At 29.5% G+C, this 17,100-nt stretch overlaps 1 protein-coding gene and 3 non-coding genes across 4 annotated transcripts in view; all 4 read left to right on the top strand.

Annotated features, from left to right (window-relative positions):
* Positions 1 to 17,100, top strand: part of LOC113385978 (dynein heavy chain 5, axonemal-like) — a 28,928-nt gene that overhangs the window by 8,023 nt on the left and 3,805 nt on the right. The window contains 26 exon segments of the mRNA XM_026623794.1: positions 1,316 to 1,544; positions 1,694 to 1,893; positions 2,394 to 2,575; positions 2,658 to 2,757; positions 3,406 to 3,665; positions 3,810 to 3,928; positions 3,931 to 4,028; positions 4,155 to 4,354; positions 5,148 to 5,312; positions 5,580 to 5,765; positions 5,830 to 5,954; positions 7,720 to 7,931; positions 9,352 to 9,524; positions 9,681 to 9,836; positions 10,805 to 11,015; positions 11,388 to 11,582; positions 12,104 to 12,400; positions 13,718 to 13,775; positions 14,038 to 14,226; positions 14,494 to 14,727; positions 14,789 to 15,025; positions 15,185 to 15,394; positions 15,464 to 15,655; positions 15,807 to 16,166; positions 16,348 to 16,546; positions 16,884 to 17,038. Coding sequence (XP_026479579.1) covers positions 1,316 to 1,544; positions 1,694 to 1,893; positions 2,394 to 2,575; positions 2,658 to 2,757; positions 3,406 to 3,665; positions 3,810 to 3,928; positions 3,931 to 4,028; positions 4,155 to 4,354; positions 5,148 to 5,312; positions 5,580 to 5,765; positions 5,830 to 5,954; positions 7,720 to 7,931; positions 9,352 to 9,524; positions 9,681 to 9,836; positions 10,805 to 11,015; positions 11,388 to 11,582; positions 12,104 to 12,400; positions 13,718 to 13,775; positions 14,038 to 14,226; positions 14,494 to 14,727; positions 14,789 to 15,025; positions 15,185 to 15,394; positions 15,464 to 15,655; positions 15,807 to 16,166; positions 16,348 to 16,546; positions 16,884 to 17,038 — 4,942 coding nt within the window.
* Positions 12,901 to 12,972, top strand: Trnad-guc. Its single transcript has one exon. It is a non-coding gene; the product is annotated as a tRNA-Asp (tRNA).
* Trnad-guc lies at positions 13,173 to 13,244 on the top strand. Its single transcript has one exon. It is a non-coding gene; the product is annotated as a tRNA-Asp (tRNA).
* Positions 13,446 to 13,517, top strand: Trnad-guc. Its single transcript has one exon. It is a non-coding gene; the product is annotated as a tRNA-Asp (tRNA).

Here is a 17,100-nt window from a genome sequence, read left to right as displayed (position 1 = left end):
CCAGCACAAAATAAAAATTTTCATGCTCATGTCATGGAAAATAAGGAAGTTGTGAAGGCTTTAGGACTTCTGGCTACTGCACGCAGAATGTTAAACAGGTGTGAAGATGATTGCAATAAATATTTTACCGTTTTTGTAAAGCATTTAATATAGGAATAATTGATAATGTCATGATTTTTATATACATAATATATTTTTGATGAGTTATTTTGATTCTGGGTGTAACACCAAGTAAAAAAAAACTAAAGTAGTTTTGAAATACTTTATTTAGCCATACGTTTCGGTCTTCGTCGTGACCGTCATTCAGTGGAAAAACTAAAAGATTTTATATGATGTATGAGGAAAATGATATAAAGTTATAGAACTTATATATAAATTCTTACAGAAAAAAATAATTATACAAAAATATACTGCACTATAATAAACCAAGCTATTAATAACTGGAACATATGATTTTTGACAATTTTTTTGTTGCATTCTAGTGTGTACAGATTGACTGACGTTTAAGTACTGAATGAATTGAGTTTACAAATTTTTGTGAAAGTTTATATATATTTATATTTAAACTTGAATTATGTTTGTAAATACTACTACTATTAAATATAAACATGAACAGTTACATTTGAAAAGCAATACTTTTTGGGTAACTCCAAAGTATATTCAAATATTGCATAAAGTCATAATATAATATTTACAAAAAGTATCTAGTAAAATATATAAGAACTTATAGTTGTGGATAACCTGATATCATGTAGTAGTGATATCAATTTTTACTTGAAAATAAAGATCAATAATATGTTTCCAATTGAAAATAGCTCATTTCGGGCACTGCAGTATGAAATGACAATGGGAATCAGCTCACAGACACTGCCTACGCCATTACTACCTATTATTATTACAGCTGATACAAAACTATAATTAACTGATTTTATTTCAAAATGTTATTGAATTCTATTCGACATATTTGGATATGTAGCTCAAATTTTATAATCAGTCTGAATTCTATTAAGAGGTCTGTGACTCATCTTGTAGTTTTTTACTTTTGAAATATACCTTAGTTTTGCATATAATTACTACCAGGAAATCAATCATTTACCCAGTAATATGAATATCTCTCTTCTTGTTATCGTAGTTTGATAAATATTAGAATTTGTCTTGATAAAAAACTGAAATTTCAATGAGAAAGTGGTTTTATTTAACAATCTTAGATAAAACTTATATTTATAGCATAAGTATTAGCTTTTACATTATTAATAATTTACATAAAATAATCCACTATTTCTTTACTTACCGAAATTTGTTCTCGTTTACTTAGGAAGTTACTACATTTATTAGACAATGGAAACCTTATCAATTTCTGTGGCGTAATGAGCGGTCAACTAGGGAGCTTCTAGCTTTGGGTTTGGAAGAATTTGAAACCACTTTGCGAAAATTGGGCGAACTAGATAGAAAACTAGCAGGAGAACCTGATATAAAAACATTTGCAAATTGTCTTGCAATAGACGCTGAAAAATTGAAATTTGGATTATTGACAGAAATTAAATGTAATAAACAACAAATAAATTAAATATTTATATACAATACATACTATTATATATATAGTATATATATATATACATATATATATATATATTTGTATATATATATATATATATATATTTATTTGTATATAACGACGTTTATTCTCTGATAGCTTGCACACATAGCATCGGCCAGGCAATGAAGAAAAAATATAGACGTGAGATGGATTATATTTACGCAGTCATTAAGGAAATGGAAAGAAAATTGAATCGTCGAATTAGAGACTTGGATGATGTGAGAACAATCATGGAAACTTTACGCAAGATACGAGATCAAGAAGTTGACATGGAACTAAAGATTGATCCTATAGAGGTGATATCAGTTGTCTAATTAAATCATGTTTTATATTTATGTTATTGATTATATGAAGGCACTCAATCAAAGATAATATTTGTTACTCAACTAGTAATTGTATATTAACTTGTTTGATATTGATATTAATTGTATACTATTTACTTAAAATTAAGTAAAATAAATTTTTCATTATTTGTATTCACCATTTACTTCTTAATAATTTGCTTATACCTTCATGAGCATGCACAAGTTTTCAACAATTGCTTGTATTGGATATTATAAATAATAATGCAACAAAAACTGGTTAGCGTATTTATACTAACTGTAGTAGTTAGTATAAATTAGTATAGATAGTTTATTTTGCTTGATTTCATATTATTACTTCAACAAGCCATTTATTGATTGACTGCATTGTTAATATTATTTTTAATTTTTATAATATTTTTACTGAATTTATAACTTTTATTTATTGTCCATTTTCTTGATTAAATAAATTTGTAATCACGTTTAATTTTCAGGAAGCTTTCAATATTCTTACAAGATATGGAGTTCCGGCTGAAAGAGAACATTTGGAACTAGTCGATGGTCTCAGAGATACTTGGCAGAGACTGCAATCACGTGCTTTGGATACACATGTTAAACTTTTAGAAGCACAACCCAAATTTGAAGCTGATTTAGCGTCTAACTTAGAAGTATTTAGGTTGTGAACTTTCCAATTGAATAACTAAAAAAATATTTGGTAATCAACTATTTTATATTTGAATTCTATGTTTTCTTTATAGATCCGACAATGCAATGTATGTGCATGAGTATAGAAATGCTGGACCCATGCAACCAGGATTGAGCCCACGTGAAGCATCAGACAGGCTTTTGCTATTCCAGGTAAATATAAAAATATAGAAATATGTAATATTATATAATTTTATTCTTTCATATATTAAGTTAAATATTAATTGATTATTTTGATTATTATTAATTAAATCTTATAATTAATTTTTTATACATCATATTTAACATTCGTATGTTGTTTATTCTCGATGGGTGTGTCTATTCTCAATTTCTATTAGATATTAAACATACACTATTCTGGGCATTTTTCTCTTGAGATACCTCTATTGAACCTGAACATAATATTGATATGATATAATAATATTAATTTTGTAGGCTTTTAACGTTTTAACTCAATTTATTTACATTGATTGATTTATGCCGATTTAAATTGATTACATTGTTTTATTAACCGAAGAGTTTGATTTTTTAAAGTTTTTTATTTATTTATATATATATATATATATATACATTATTTTCATATCTCAGTCAGTCAGAGGTGCCTGGTATAAGAGATTATGAAAAATAGTTTTCATAAAATCATTTTTTGCGACACAAAATTTTACGACACAGATAAAAAAATACACTTACAAATTTAATTTCATTATTAGTCGGTGGTATATAAAACAAATAATAATTTCTAAAATATGTTATTATTCTATCAATCAGAATTATGCATTTTCACAAATTATGTCTCTTCAGAATCGGTTTGATGGAATGTGGCGTAAATTGCAAACATATCAAAGTGGGGAAGAACTATTTGGTTTACCTACAACAGATTATCCTGAATTGGCTCAGATAAGAAAGGAATTGAATTTGCTTCAAAAATTGTATAAATTGTACAACGATGTTATTGATCGTGTGAGTAGTTACTATGATATCCCTTGGGGAGAAGTGGATATTGAGGAAATCAACAACGAGCTGATGGAGTTCCAAAACAGATGCCGAAAGTTGCCAAAAGCGTAAGTCAGTAACTATATCTATTTTATATTAGACGAAATACTATATTAAGAGTAAGCAATCTAAATTTAAGCAATGCATAAGTTTCAAAACTAAAATATATTTTATAAGAGTTTTATAAATAATTAACAGCTCTACAATTTCAGTTTGAAAGAATGGCCTGCATTCTTTGCACTTAAGAAAACAATTGATGACTTCAATGATATGTGCCCATTACTAGAATTAATGGCTAATAAAGCAATGAAACCGAGACATTGGCAAAGATTGTGGAAGTTACAAAATATAACTTTGAACTAGAAAGTGAGGGATTCTGTTTGAAAAATATTTTAGAAGCACCTTTATTAAAATACAAGGAAGATATAGAGGTATATTATAATTATAATTTTACCGACATTTTTTGATAAAAATAAATAAAGTAATATGTTTCATTAAAAGATTTTTTTTTTCAATTTTACAACTTACTAATAAAATATATATAATTAAAATCACAGGACATCTGTATATCAGCCATGAAAGAGAAAGATATTGAAGCAAAACTGCGTCAAGTAACAGGCGAATGGTCTGTACATGAATTAACCTTCATGACATTTAATAATCGTGGCGAATTATTATTGCGAGGAGACACAACTGCTGAAACCATAGGACAACTAGAGGACAGTTTGATGATCTTAGGATCATTGTTGTCTAATAGGTTAGAGTATTCAAATTATTTTATAACATATTTTGATTCAAAAAAAATATATTGCACAATACATAATATTCATAATAATCTATTAATTTCTAATTACCTAAGCCAATTACATGTTATGATAAAAAAAATTATCTTGTGGGCTGCGGCAGATCACTTGGACATTTTCTCTTTAGTCGCCTTAATTTTTCGGCTGATTGAACTAATTGTATTTCAGGATTTGCATGTCTATCCAATTTATCTTGGAAAATTGAGTTTCTGCTGTTAATGATCTCCGCCACTGTGGGTATTTTTGAGTCCTTGTAGATCATATGTTTAGTCATAAAACCATGGAGTATTGCTGATCATTCTTAGTATCTTGATTTGAGTTTTCTGAATTTTAAGAATATTGCTCTTGCTGGTGCAACCCCTCGCATATATTCTATTGATAGACTTGTTTTTAGATGTTTTCATACGTTAATCGAAATTTCTCGATTCATTATACGTTTATTATTATACACATTATAGCAAATCTTGGTATTGCAAATTCTTAATTCAAGCAATTTTATTGCTTTGGGCAGCTGTGTCTATTTACTATGCATGTAAATAAATGCGTCTTCGTGGTTGTGCGGAGCCATAAAACTTAGATGCATTGTCCATACACTTAAGTTTTATGGCACCAGGCGATCATAGAAGATACCTGCTTAAAATGCATAGTAAATCTAGCTCCCAAAAGCAATAAAGCCACATGTATATGAGTAGGAGTTCTCACCGCCATTGAAGCTGCCTCCTAATCTGGAAAATGTATTATTTTTAGGTATAATGCGCCATTTAGAAAGCAGATACAACAATGGGTACACGATCTTGGAGGAACAAATGAAATTTTAGAACGCTGGCTTTTGGTTCAAAACAGCTGGGTTTATTTGGAGGCTGTATTTGTTGGGGGCGATATCGCTAAACAGCTACCCAAAGAAGCTAAGAGGTAAGATAATAGAATTTGCTACTTTTTTGAATAAATTCCAAAAATCGTTTGAAAATAATAAAGGCTAGAAATTTCAAATATCAGAAATGCGCTATAATACTTAATAAATGGCAAATATTATAGTAGTTTAAATAAATGAAAGAATTATTATAACATAAATGGCATATAAGTTAAAATTTAGAAATTGTATAATTACATACAAGTTATTATTTAGAAATTGTATGTTATGACTAATTAAACATTCTCAAAAATGGATTATCACTCAAGATTCTCAAAAATCGATAAATCCTGGCAAAAAATTATGCAACGGGCTCATGAAACCCCAGGCGTAGTTTCATGTTGTGTGGGTGATGATTTGCTGAAGCAACTTTTGCCTCATTTACAAGAACAACTCGAGTTATGTCAGAAATCTTTGAGTGGCTACCTAGAAAAGAAAAGAACAATGTTCCCGAGGTAATAAATATTTTATAATAGAGTAGTGAACAAAGTTTGAATAATAGCATAAAATTGTTTTTAGATTCTTTTTTGTATCTGATCCAGCGCTGCTTGAAGTATTAGGTCAAGCATCTGATTCGCACACTATTCAAAATCATTTGCTGTCGATATTCGATAACACGAGATATGTAAAATTTCATGATGTTGGTAAGAATTTATTTTTTCATTGAATAATAAAAGTATTTTCTAAATATTTTTACTGTATTAATTGTAATTAAGATCATTTTAAACCTATAAATAAAATGTTTAAACTTCAATAATATATTGTATTAGACCAAAAATAATCCCACTTTTTGTTCATAGATTAATTGTATCAAAACATAAAAAATATTTTAAAATGATGTTCATATAACTTTTACTAAACTTCTTACAAATAGTACAACTCACTTTTTTTACGATCCTTTTGAACTATTATTAATTTTTTAAAATAATCGTGGCATTTTTTTATCGTAAAATAAAAACAACTGCTGCTAGAATTGAGCATCAGAATGAACGACTGGCTTGGAGTAAAGAATGCAATTAAATTTGCGATATGGAACAAATATGTGACAAAACTATTTTTAATGGATGAAAATTAATGAATAATTCATTCCACTAATTTTGCATATATTATTTTTGTTACGTCGGTTTTAATTAATCACGATAGTATTCACTCTATAGTAATTTTTGATAAATTGTAATTTTATGAATAACTAGCTCTAAGTGGAATTCTGTCTTAAGGCAATTAGGGCATCGTGCCTTAAGGCAAATTGCTGGAACTTCCCGTACCAAAAATTATTTTTTTTTAAAACGATTAACATTTTTGAAAAAAAATTACTTTGAAAAAATAAGATTTTTGAGAAACTATAATTGGACAAAAAATTAGTTTTATTTTGAAAAAAAATTTTTTTTTTTAAAAATTTTTTTTTTTAAAAAATTTGTTTTTTTTGAAAAAAATTTTTTTTTCTTTATTTTGACATATTGTGGAAGATCTGAACTTTTTTTCAAAGCAATCGTACTGCTTTAACTACATAGGGACAAAATATAAAGCGCGTAAGCGCCGCGTCGCTGTCTTACGCATAAGCATTGGTACGGAACCGATAGGAATGTTAACAAAATGTATACTTATTGTTAAAATCTCTATAAAAGTCTGATAATTTGATGTGCATATGTCTAATGATCATTTTTGACCGCCAAATGGCTCATTTTTTTACTTTTTCCTCTATATCTCCGAAACCGCTGGACCTACCTTCATGAAAGTTGTATCGATTCTTCATCTTGTCAATACAAATAAAATGTTTTTTGAATTATTAAAATCGGACGCTCCGTTCTCTTAAAAACTGAGTTACCGTTTTCGGAACTTTTTGCCCCGTATCTTCGGAACGGCTTGACCTGCCTTTGCCAAAACTAATCAGCACGTCTCCTTATCAATACGGATCGAATGTTTTTTGAATTATTCAAATCGGTTGATCCGTGTTCCCGAAATCGTCGACGAAAATTTGTATCCGCACATACATACACACACATACATACATACATACATACACACACACATACACACACACACACACACACACACACACACATACATCCATTTTTTCTAAGGTATGCCAAAATGTTCAGAAACCTCTGAAACGTAAAGATATATAAAAATTTTCATTTTCGATTTTTTTGCGATTACTATAACTTGCCCTACGGGAAGTTAATAATTAAAATCCATTTTAAATATATGATATCACTTTTGGACTGTATGCAGCTATCATTATTACTATTAAATTAATATATCTGTTTCAAAATCTGTTAAAAGCTACATATAAATATCTTCAGTCGTCTTAACAACAGATTGGAATAAATTTCTTAATATAACAGAAGTAATTCGTTTACTTCAACTAGCGATTATGGATTGAAACTATTTTTACTGGATGTATTGCAGAATACAATAAAATGACTGCAATCATATCATCAGAGGGTGAAACTATACAACTGGAACGAGCAGTACGAGCAGAAGGTTCTGTCGAAACATGGCTTACTTCTCTTTTGCAAACTTCCCAATCCAGTTTGCATGGAATTATAAGAAATGCTTCCGGGATGCTCAATGATCCGAACATAAATTTATTGGCGTTTCTAGATAAAATGCCAGCTCAAGTGATTTATCTTTAAAAAAAATAACTATTTGTTAGTAAATATATGACTTATAAAATTATTTTTCAGGTGGGCTTATTAGGAATTCAAATGATTTGGACTCGTGATGGTGAAGCAGCACTTATGCAAGCTAGGCATGACAAAAAAATTATGGCCGAGACTAACAACAAATTTTTGGAGTTATTGAATACTTTAATTGATCAAACTACTAGAGATTTGACTAAAATCGAAAGGATTAAATTCGAGACACTGATTACTATACATGTTCATCAACGTGATATCTTTGATATTTTGGTAATTAAAATAACATTAGTACATTCAGTTCTCAGAATTAATTTTATGTATATTTGTTGATCAAAATATCTGATTCAGATATCAGTTAACTTTGATAATTCTTAGTTTAGCTATTTATTTTCAATATAAAGTAAACAAATAGCTTTTTCATAACTATACTAACCTTACTTATTTATTTTTTATCTATAATTTAACCGATATTATGAATGCAACATCAATGGCAAATAATAAGGAAGCGTTTTAAGTATCTGTTAATTATATGTACAAAAAATTGTTAAAGAAAGATATTGTAATTAGATTTGTTTCTTTTAAGTACTGGCTTAATTTTTATTTATGAACAAATGCTATAAACCTGAGATTAAGCTAAATTATAGATGTCGTTAGTAAAAATAAGTTACAGAATAATTCATGAATTTACTAGTCCAGTCATTTAAGCTTAAATTAGGTAAGAATCTCGGAATTCGAGTTACCAAGCTGGAAGCCTGTAAATACTTGTATATTGACACCCTAAACATGTCAAACAATGACATGTCGTTTTTTTTCTATTTTTCCATTTATTTATACAACATTACTATATTTTTATAATCACATACTTCCTAAAAGAAATATTTTAACAAACTTAAGAAAGATTTATCAAAATCCGAATAATCTTTAGGAGGAGTATATTTTTCAATACATTATTATAGAAGAATTTTATATATATATATATATATATATATATATATATTTATATATACTAGCCGGCCCGGTAAACGCATGTCACATATAAATGTTCCTGGGACTATTAATATTCAATTTAAGTTTTTTTATATAGTTATTATTTGTGTTCTCAAGTTGTCTCAAAACCTACATATGGTAGGATTTCAATACCATATGTAGGTTTTGAGACAACTTTAGGGTGTCAATATACAAGTATTTGCAGACCTACAGCTGGGTATCTCGAATTCCGAGGTGAACTTACTATAATGACTGGACTATACTTGAAATATTATCTTGGAAAACTTTTATTATTATTCACTACTTTTTGGTTTATTTTTGTGTGTAATAATAGTTTTTTACGTACATAAATTAGATTTGATTTGCAAAAAAAAGTGTTAATATAATTTTAAAATTATTTTACACTTCTCAGTGTCGTATGAACGTGCGATCAGCAAATGATTTCGAATGGCTCAAACAATGTCGCTTTTACTTCAAAGATGATCTTGATAAAACTTGGATTGCTATCACAGATGTCACGTTCTCTTATCAAAATGAATATTTGGGGTGCACAGACAGACTGGTAATCACACCTCTTACAGACAGGTATTACTGAATTAATAAATTTTAAGATAATTTATTGATTTATTTATTTAAGATTTAAGATATTAATTGAAAATTAATTATTTCATTTTTGATTAATTATTTACAACATTTATACACACATATTTATAAATATATCCAAATTTATAACTTTTGCAGATGTTATATAACCCTGGCGCAGGCACTATCAATGAGTATGGGAGGTGCTCCTTGTGGTCCTGCAGGTACTGGCAAAACCGAAACTGTTAAAGACATGGGTAAAACTCTTGCAAAATATGTTGTTGTCTTCAATTGCTCGGATCAGATGGATTACAGGTTAATGAATAATATTATTCACTCTATAAAATCCTAGACGTTCTTTGAAACATGCATTTAAGTATTATTATATAATTATGATCTTCATCATATCTTAGAAGCCCATTATAAGCCACATTAACATGTAAGCAATTATTGATAGAATAATTTAACAAATTTTAATATAATTTTAAAAACTTTAAGAATTTTGAAGAATTTAAAATTCAGTGTTGTTAGACTATAGTCTACTCTATTTAACTTTACGTAGGGTAGGTTATAGTAATCGCAAGAAATTCGAAAATGAAAATTTTTATATATCTTCACGTTTCAGAAGCTACTGAACATTTTGCCATTAGAAAAAATGGATGTATGTGTGTGTGCATGTGTGTGTGTGTGCGGATACAAATTTTTCTCGACGATTTCGGGAACATCGGTCAACCGATTTGAATAATTCAAAAAACATTCGATTCGTATTGATAAGGAGGCAAGCTGATTAGTTTTTGGCGAAAGCAGGTCTAGCCGTTCCGAAGTAACGGGGCAAAAAGTGCCAAAAACAGTAACTCAGTTTTTAAGAGGACGGAGCGTCCGATTTTAATAATTCAGAAAACATTTTACTTGTATTGACAAGGTGAAATACTGACTAAAGTTTTGGGAAGGCAGGTCTAGCGGTTATGGACTCTCAATAAAAATAAGTTAAAAAATGTCATTTTGCGGTCAAAAATAGTTATTGGACATTTGTACATCAAATTATCAGATATTTTATAGAGATTTTAATAATGTGTACACATTTTGTGTAATTTTTTTTGAGTTCCGTACCAAAATTTTTAATTACGGTACGGAAAGTTCTAGCAATTTGCCTTAAGGCACGATGCAATGCACCCCGCTAGTTTATGTCATGTTATTGTTAAGAAAGAAAAACACAGCTGTCTTGAATAATCTGTTAGCAGCCTTTACTCGTCACATTAATTTGAATATTTTCAATTATCCAGAGGTTTGGGACGTATATACAAAGGATTAGCTCAGTCCGGATCATGGGGTTGCTTTGATGAATTCAACAGAATAGAACTTCCTGTACTGTCTGTTGCTGCGCAACAAGTTGCGGTTGTATTGGCTGCTAAAAAAGAAAAGAAGAAAAACTTCATATTCACAGATGGTGATACTATAGACATGTGCCCAGAATTTGGAATATTCATTACAATGGTAAAATTAATAAATAATAAGAAAAAAAAATGTAAAATATTTTATGGTAAATTAAATTATTAACCCTTTCCACTCGCGAATTCCGAGATTTATATGAATTTTGCCGCCGGAGTGACGGCATCCGAGTCGAAAGGGTTAATGCATGTGATCATCTTCATAAAAATATTCAATGAATATTACGTCCAGCATAGAAAATTTGAAACATTCACATTCCAGTTTGATCGACTCCATCCAATATACTAAAATATTAAGCTGGAAATAAGTATCAGATAATACAATATAAATTCAATTTTGCATAATCATAAAGATTTCCAGTGCTATTTATGAAGTTATTTTATCAGAAATATAACTTGTTTTTATTTTCTATGATAGAATCCCGGTTATGCTGGTAGAAAAGAATTACCAGAGAACTTGAAAATACAGTTTCGAACGGTTGCGATGATGGTGCCAGACAGACAGATTATTATTCGCGTGAAACTAGCAAGTTGTGGTTTCCTAGAAAATATAACTTTAGCAAGGAAGTTTTATACGCTGTACAAACTTTGCGAAGAACAACTCACCAAACAGGTAATTATTCATTGATTGATGATCTATGAATATTTTATGGCATTTTTATTATGTGTTTTAAATATTCAACATAGACCAACATCTAACCACACATTGGGATAGTTAATTTTAATTTTAAAATGTATGTAGAAATTTGGAAGGCATACTAATGAAAAAATATTTTCTTGATTGTTTATAATTGTTATGATAATAAAATAATAATAAAATAATAATAAATAAAAATGTTATGAAATTAGAATGTGTCAGACTATTTAAAAATTTATACAGAATGAGAATGCTTTGAAATCTTTTCTACAAATATTTAATTTCGTTTAAGTTTAAATCTTCTGATAGATTTTTGAAAATTCATGATATCACACACACATTGAATTAATGTGATTTAGAACAAAACATAATTATTTTTCTTTTATTATTATATTATGCTCTAATAAAATTTATCTAGTTAAATTATATTACAATTAATATTTCTTTTATAACCAATTTTTACGAACACTTGATATATTTCTCTAATTTTTTTCCAGGTACATTACGATTTCGGTCTACGTAATATTCTTTCCGTCTTGCGAACTTTGGGTGCTGCAAAACGTGTCAACAATCGCGATTCCGAAAGCATGATTGTGATGAGAGTTCTAAGAGATATGAATTTATCAAAACTAATTGACGAAGATGAGCCTTTGTTCATATCTTTAGTCTCTGATCTTTTCCCTAATCAAGCATTAGAAAAAACTTCTTATCCCGAATTGGAAGCCGCTATTCAGCAACAAGTCGATGAAGCTAAACTGGTATACCATCCACCCTGGGTACTAAAATTGATACAGGTAAAAGTTATTTATTTATATCATTATGTGAGAAAAGATAAGCAATTAATATTAAAAAAATAACATACAAAGTAGTAAATAATAGACTGATATTTTAACAAAATAATTTTGCTATTTATGCAATGTTAAAAGTGCAAAATATTTGATATTTATTATTTAAATAATATGAAATTATATATTACATTATAAGTTTATGGACGTTGAATGGTAAATATCCATAAGTTTCGGTGTCGCTCTCATTTTTATTAGTTTTCGTCATTTCAAAATCATTCCAGCATATAACTTATTAAGCAGGACATAATTGTTACAAATGCACGCTGTAATACATATCGAATGCAGTGTTGATTTGCACCGAAATGACTTTTTTTTACTGATTAATAGTTTAATACCAATTGTGAGCAAACGTGCGTTATTATTTTTTCATAAGTAGTTTTACCGTAAATAAATATCATTATAAACGATATCGAATCGAAATCCTGATTTACGCCGTTCTCTCTATGTCCTCGGTAGTATAGTGGTCAGTATCCCCGCCTGTCACGCGGGAGACCGGGGTTCGATTCCCCGCCGGGGAGGATACTTTTACATAGTAAGCAATTCAGTAATATTTTTTTTCCACCTTTTATGACAAGGGCAACTTGGTTTTTGATAATTACTCTTGGGGCGTAAATATTGGGAATACGTCGCTTTGACCAGAAAACCATCTCAACTATTTTATAGGAAAAATTGTAGGTGTACAAAGAGCCCACACTCTTTCAAAGATTGGAACAACGTGTCCTCGGTAGTATAGTGGTCAGTATCCCCGCCTGTCACGCGGGAGACCGGGGTTCGATTCCCCGCCGGGGAGAATACTTTTACATAGTAAACAATTCAAAAATACTTTTTTTTACATTTTATGACAAGGACAACTTGGTTTTTTATAATTACTCTTGGGACGTAGATATTGGGAGTACGCCAACTTAACCAAAAAACCATCTCAACTTTAAGAGAGAAAAAAATGTAGTGGAGTACAAAGAGCCCACACTCTTTCAAAGTTCGGAAAGACGCGTCCTCGGTAGTATAGTGGTCAGTATCCCCGCCTGTCACGCGGGAGACCGGGGTTCGATTCCCCGCCGGGGAGGATCTTTTTGTGAAATTAGTTCTTTTTTGATTTAGTTATATGCTTTTATACTTGAATTTGCTAAAGTATATTAATTAAAGTAATAATGATTCGTGTTTCAACTTTTTTCCTCTTAATTTAAATTATTACTGATATTATACTAGTTAAACATAAGTATAATCTTAACTCCTAATATTAACAATGCAATATAATTTCTACAGTTATATGAAACTCAACGTGTGCGTCATGGTATAATGACATTAGGACCATCTGGTGCAGGTATGTTATATATTGCAATTTGATTACTAAAATTACCTATTTTACCTAAGTTATAAAAAATAGATTATAATTGGAAATACGTTTTATTGGAATATTAAATACTTACATCCATCTAACAAGTATTATCAAAGCTACAGCTTTTATAAGTTTGTTATCTATTCATCTAGTATCTATTTTTACTCTGCTCATTCCAATATCTTATGCAGCTTATAAACTCTAATTACAATAAATTTTTTTTTCATGAAAATGTATCGTTTTCTAGGAAAAACATGCTGTATTCAAATGCTGATGCGAGCCTTGTCTCAATGCGAAGACGTTCATCGTGAAATGCGTATGAATCCTAAAGCAATAACAGCTGCTCAGATGTTTGGTAGATTGGATGTGGCCACTAATGATTGGACGGATGGAATATTCTCTGCCTTATGGCGAAAAACTTTAAAGGCACCCAGTGGTAAATACAGTCTTTTATCATAATTCTTTTAACTCATATGGAACCAGTTAACTTTACATCTATATAGAAAAACTCTGAAGGCACCCATAGTGGTAAATATAGTCTTTCATCATAATTCTTTTAACTTATTTGGAACTAGTTAACTTTACATCTATATAGCATATAGCAGATTTTAAAAACCCGTTTTAATTGTTGAAGTTATTTTTATCTTGAATGTTAGATTTATTCTTTTATACAATCAATCATACTGAGATTATTCATATTCAGACGAAAGAATTTGGTTGGTTTTGGATGGTCCAGTTGATAGCATATGGATAGAAAATTTAAACTCCGTCTTAGATGACAATAAAACCCTTACTCTTGCGAATGGCGATCGTTTAACAATGTCGCCGACATGCAAAATCATTTTTGAACCTCATAATATCGACAACGCATCACCAGCTACCGTGAGTAGAAATGGAATGGTTTACATGAGTTCTTCAGGATTGGACTGGAGACCCAGTAAGTGACAATAAAGTTAATTTTTTCTTTCAACATATATTCATTCGTTTTAATTTTACAGTTGTATCATCGTGGTTGAAGTTCCGTACTGCACAAGAAACGACCGTTTTCCAAGAATTATTTGAATGTTCCTTTCAAACAGTGTATTCATGGTGTACGCAAACTCTTAAAGCAGTTATGCAACTTTTACAATGTAATGTGGTTAAACAAATGTTGGATTTGTTACAAGGACTTGTTCCTCAACAAGTACAAGAAGAAACTAGCGCCGCTAAGAGTGTGTCTGGTGATTTAGATCAAGGTATACCTTTATCAAAATTTTATCTTACACCGGTTATAAAATATATTGATATTATTATGTAAATATAAATTAATATTTAAATTTTTTTTGAACTATAATTATTTTATATTATTATCAAATTAATTTCAAGTGAAGTAAATAATGTTTAATTTTTTTCAGATGACGAACTAACAGATGGAGACAAAGCTGTGCAAATTCAAGCTCCTATTTTATCTGTAGAACACCTAAATAAAATTTATGTTTTTGCACTGACATGGGGTATAGGAGCACCTTTAGAAAATAATGATAGACGAAAACTAGATCTTTATTTAAGAGAAAATTTTGCTGATAATCTAGATCTACCACAACCAACAAAAAAAGAACCAAAAGGTATATCATTAGAATATTCAGGAATTTAAATATAAATAATAATAAAATCTGACATGATTTAATTTTTAGCGACTATTTTTGATTTCGTGGTAAGTTCTAATGGCACGTGGGAACCTTGGACAAGTTTGGTAACTAATTATGTGTATCCTGATATCAGCACACCAGATTTCTTAAGTATCATGGTACCTATTCCAGATAACGTACGTATAGACTATTTGATTGATACTATTGTGAAACAAGAAAAAGCTGTGTTGCTTATCGGTAAGTTATATCACTTATTTTGGATCTGATAATAATAAAATATATATAAAAAATTATATAATAATTTTTACATTTTTTTGCGGAACAAGTATGTTTAGGAAAGTTTTAGACACTTTCTTTTAAACTAATTATATTTTTTCTCTTTATTAAGGTGAGCAAGGTTCGGCTAAAACAGTGATGATGAAAGCTTATATGAAAAAAGCCAATCCAGATCAGTATCTTGGCCGTTCTTTTAACTTTTCTTCTGCAACAAGTCCATATCAGTTTCAAAAAACAATTGAAAGTTATGTAGATAAGCGCAGTGGTAGCACTTTTGGGCCGGCAGGCGGTAAAAAAATGATTGTTTTTGTGGATGACATCAATTTGCCGCAAATCAACGAATGGGGAGATCAAATTACTAATGAAATAGTAAGGCAAGTTATGGATATGAAAGGCTTTTATAGCCTTGAAAAACCTGGAGAATTTACAACTATTGTAGATGTATTGTTTGTCGCAGCTATGGGACAACCAGGTAGGTAAAAATAGTTTGATGCATAAAATATTTATGCTATAGGGAATCACATTTGTTTCAGATATGTTTATTTTCTAAGCACTTATTGTTAGCATAAAGAAAAAAAAGATATTTGTTTCTGAAGCTAGAACATTTTATTATTGTCTTCTAATTGAAATCTTTATTCTATTTTTGTCATTAGGCGGAGGACGAAATGATATACCGTCAAGATTAAAGAGACAATTTTCTGTGTTTAATTGTACTATACCTGATGACGCAGCTATTGATAAAATATTCCGTGTCATGGGCGAAGGGCATTACAACAGCAAACGTGGTTTTCCTCTAGAAGTTAGAAACCTTGTGAAGAAAATAATTCCTCTGACCAGAGTTTTATGGCAAAGGTAACACTGCTAATTCAAATAAGGTATATGAGCAGTATAAATTTAATGAAAGTAGTGACGATAATAAACAAAATATGAATCAAAATATATATATAAATGAACAATAGCATTCAGAATATTTTTACAAATTTCATTTTGTTATATTCATATCAGAAACTAGGTATGGTGGTTAATGTACCCAAGGTATATAATTATTATCGATTTACTATTATTTTTTTTATTCAACAATAGATTTATAACTGTCCTAGATAGACATTTAGTAAATCTTTTGGCGATTAGAGATACAAATTTAATTATTATCGATTTATTATTAATGAAATAATATGTTGTTTTCTAGAACGCGTGCCAAGCTATTACCAACTCCAGCTAAATTTCATTATGTATTTTCGTTACGAGATCTTTCAAGAATTTGGCAAGGACTTGTGGGTACATTATCAACAGTTGTCGATAGCGAATCAGTTCTTCTGTATTGTGGAAACATGAATGCAGCAGGTATGATCCATATATCACACAAATTTAGAAAAAAAAAATATTTGATATAAACAAAACATAAA

This window comes from Ctenocephalides felis, unplaced genomic scaffold, assembly GCF_003426905.1.
Source record: "Ctenocephalides felis isolate EL2017-DRISC unplaced genomic scaffold, ASM342690v1 CF-g0.4_SCAFFOLD_03571, whole genome shotgun sequence".
Taxonomy (NCBI): Eukaryota; Metazoa; Arthropoda; class Insecta; order Siphonaptera; family Pulicidae; genus Ctenocephalides; species Ctenocephalides felis.
This window is presented reverse-complemented; position numbering and strand designations above follow the sequence as displayed.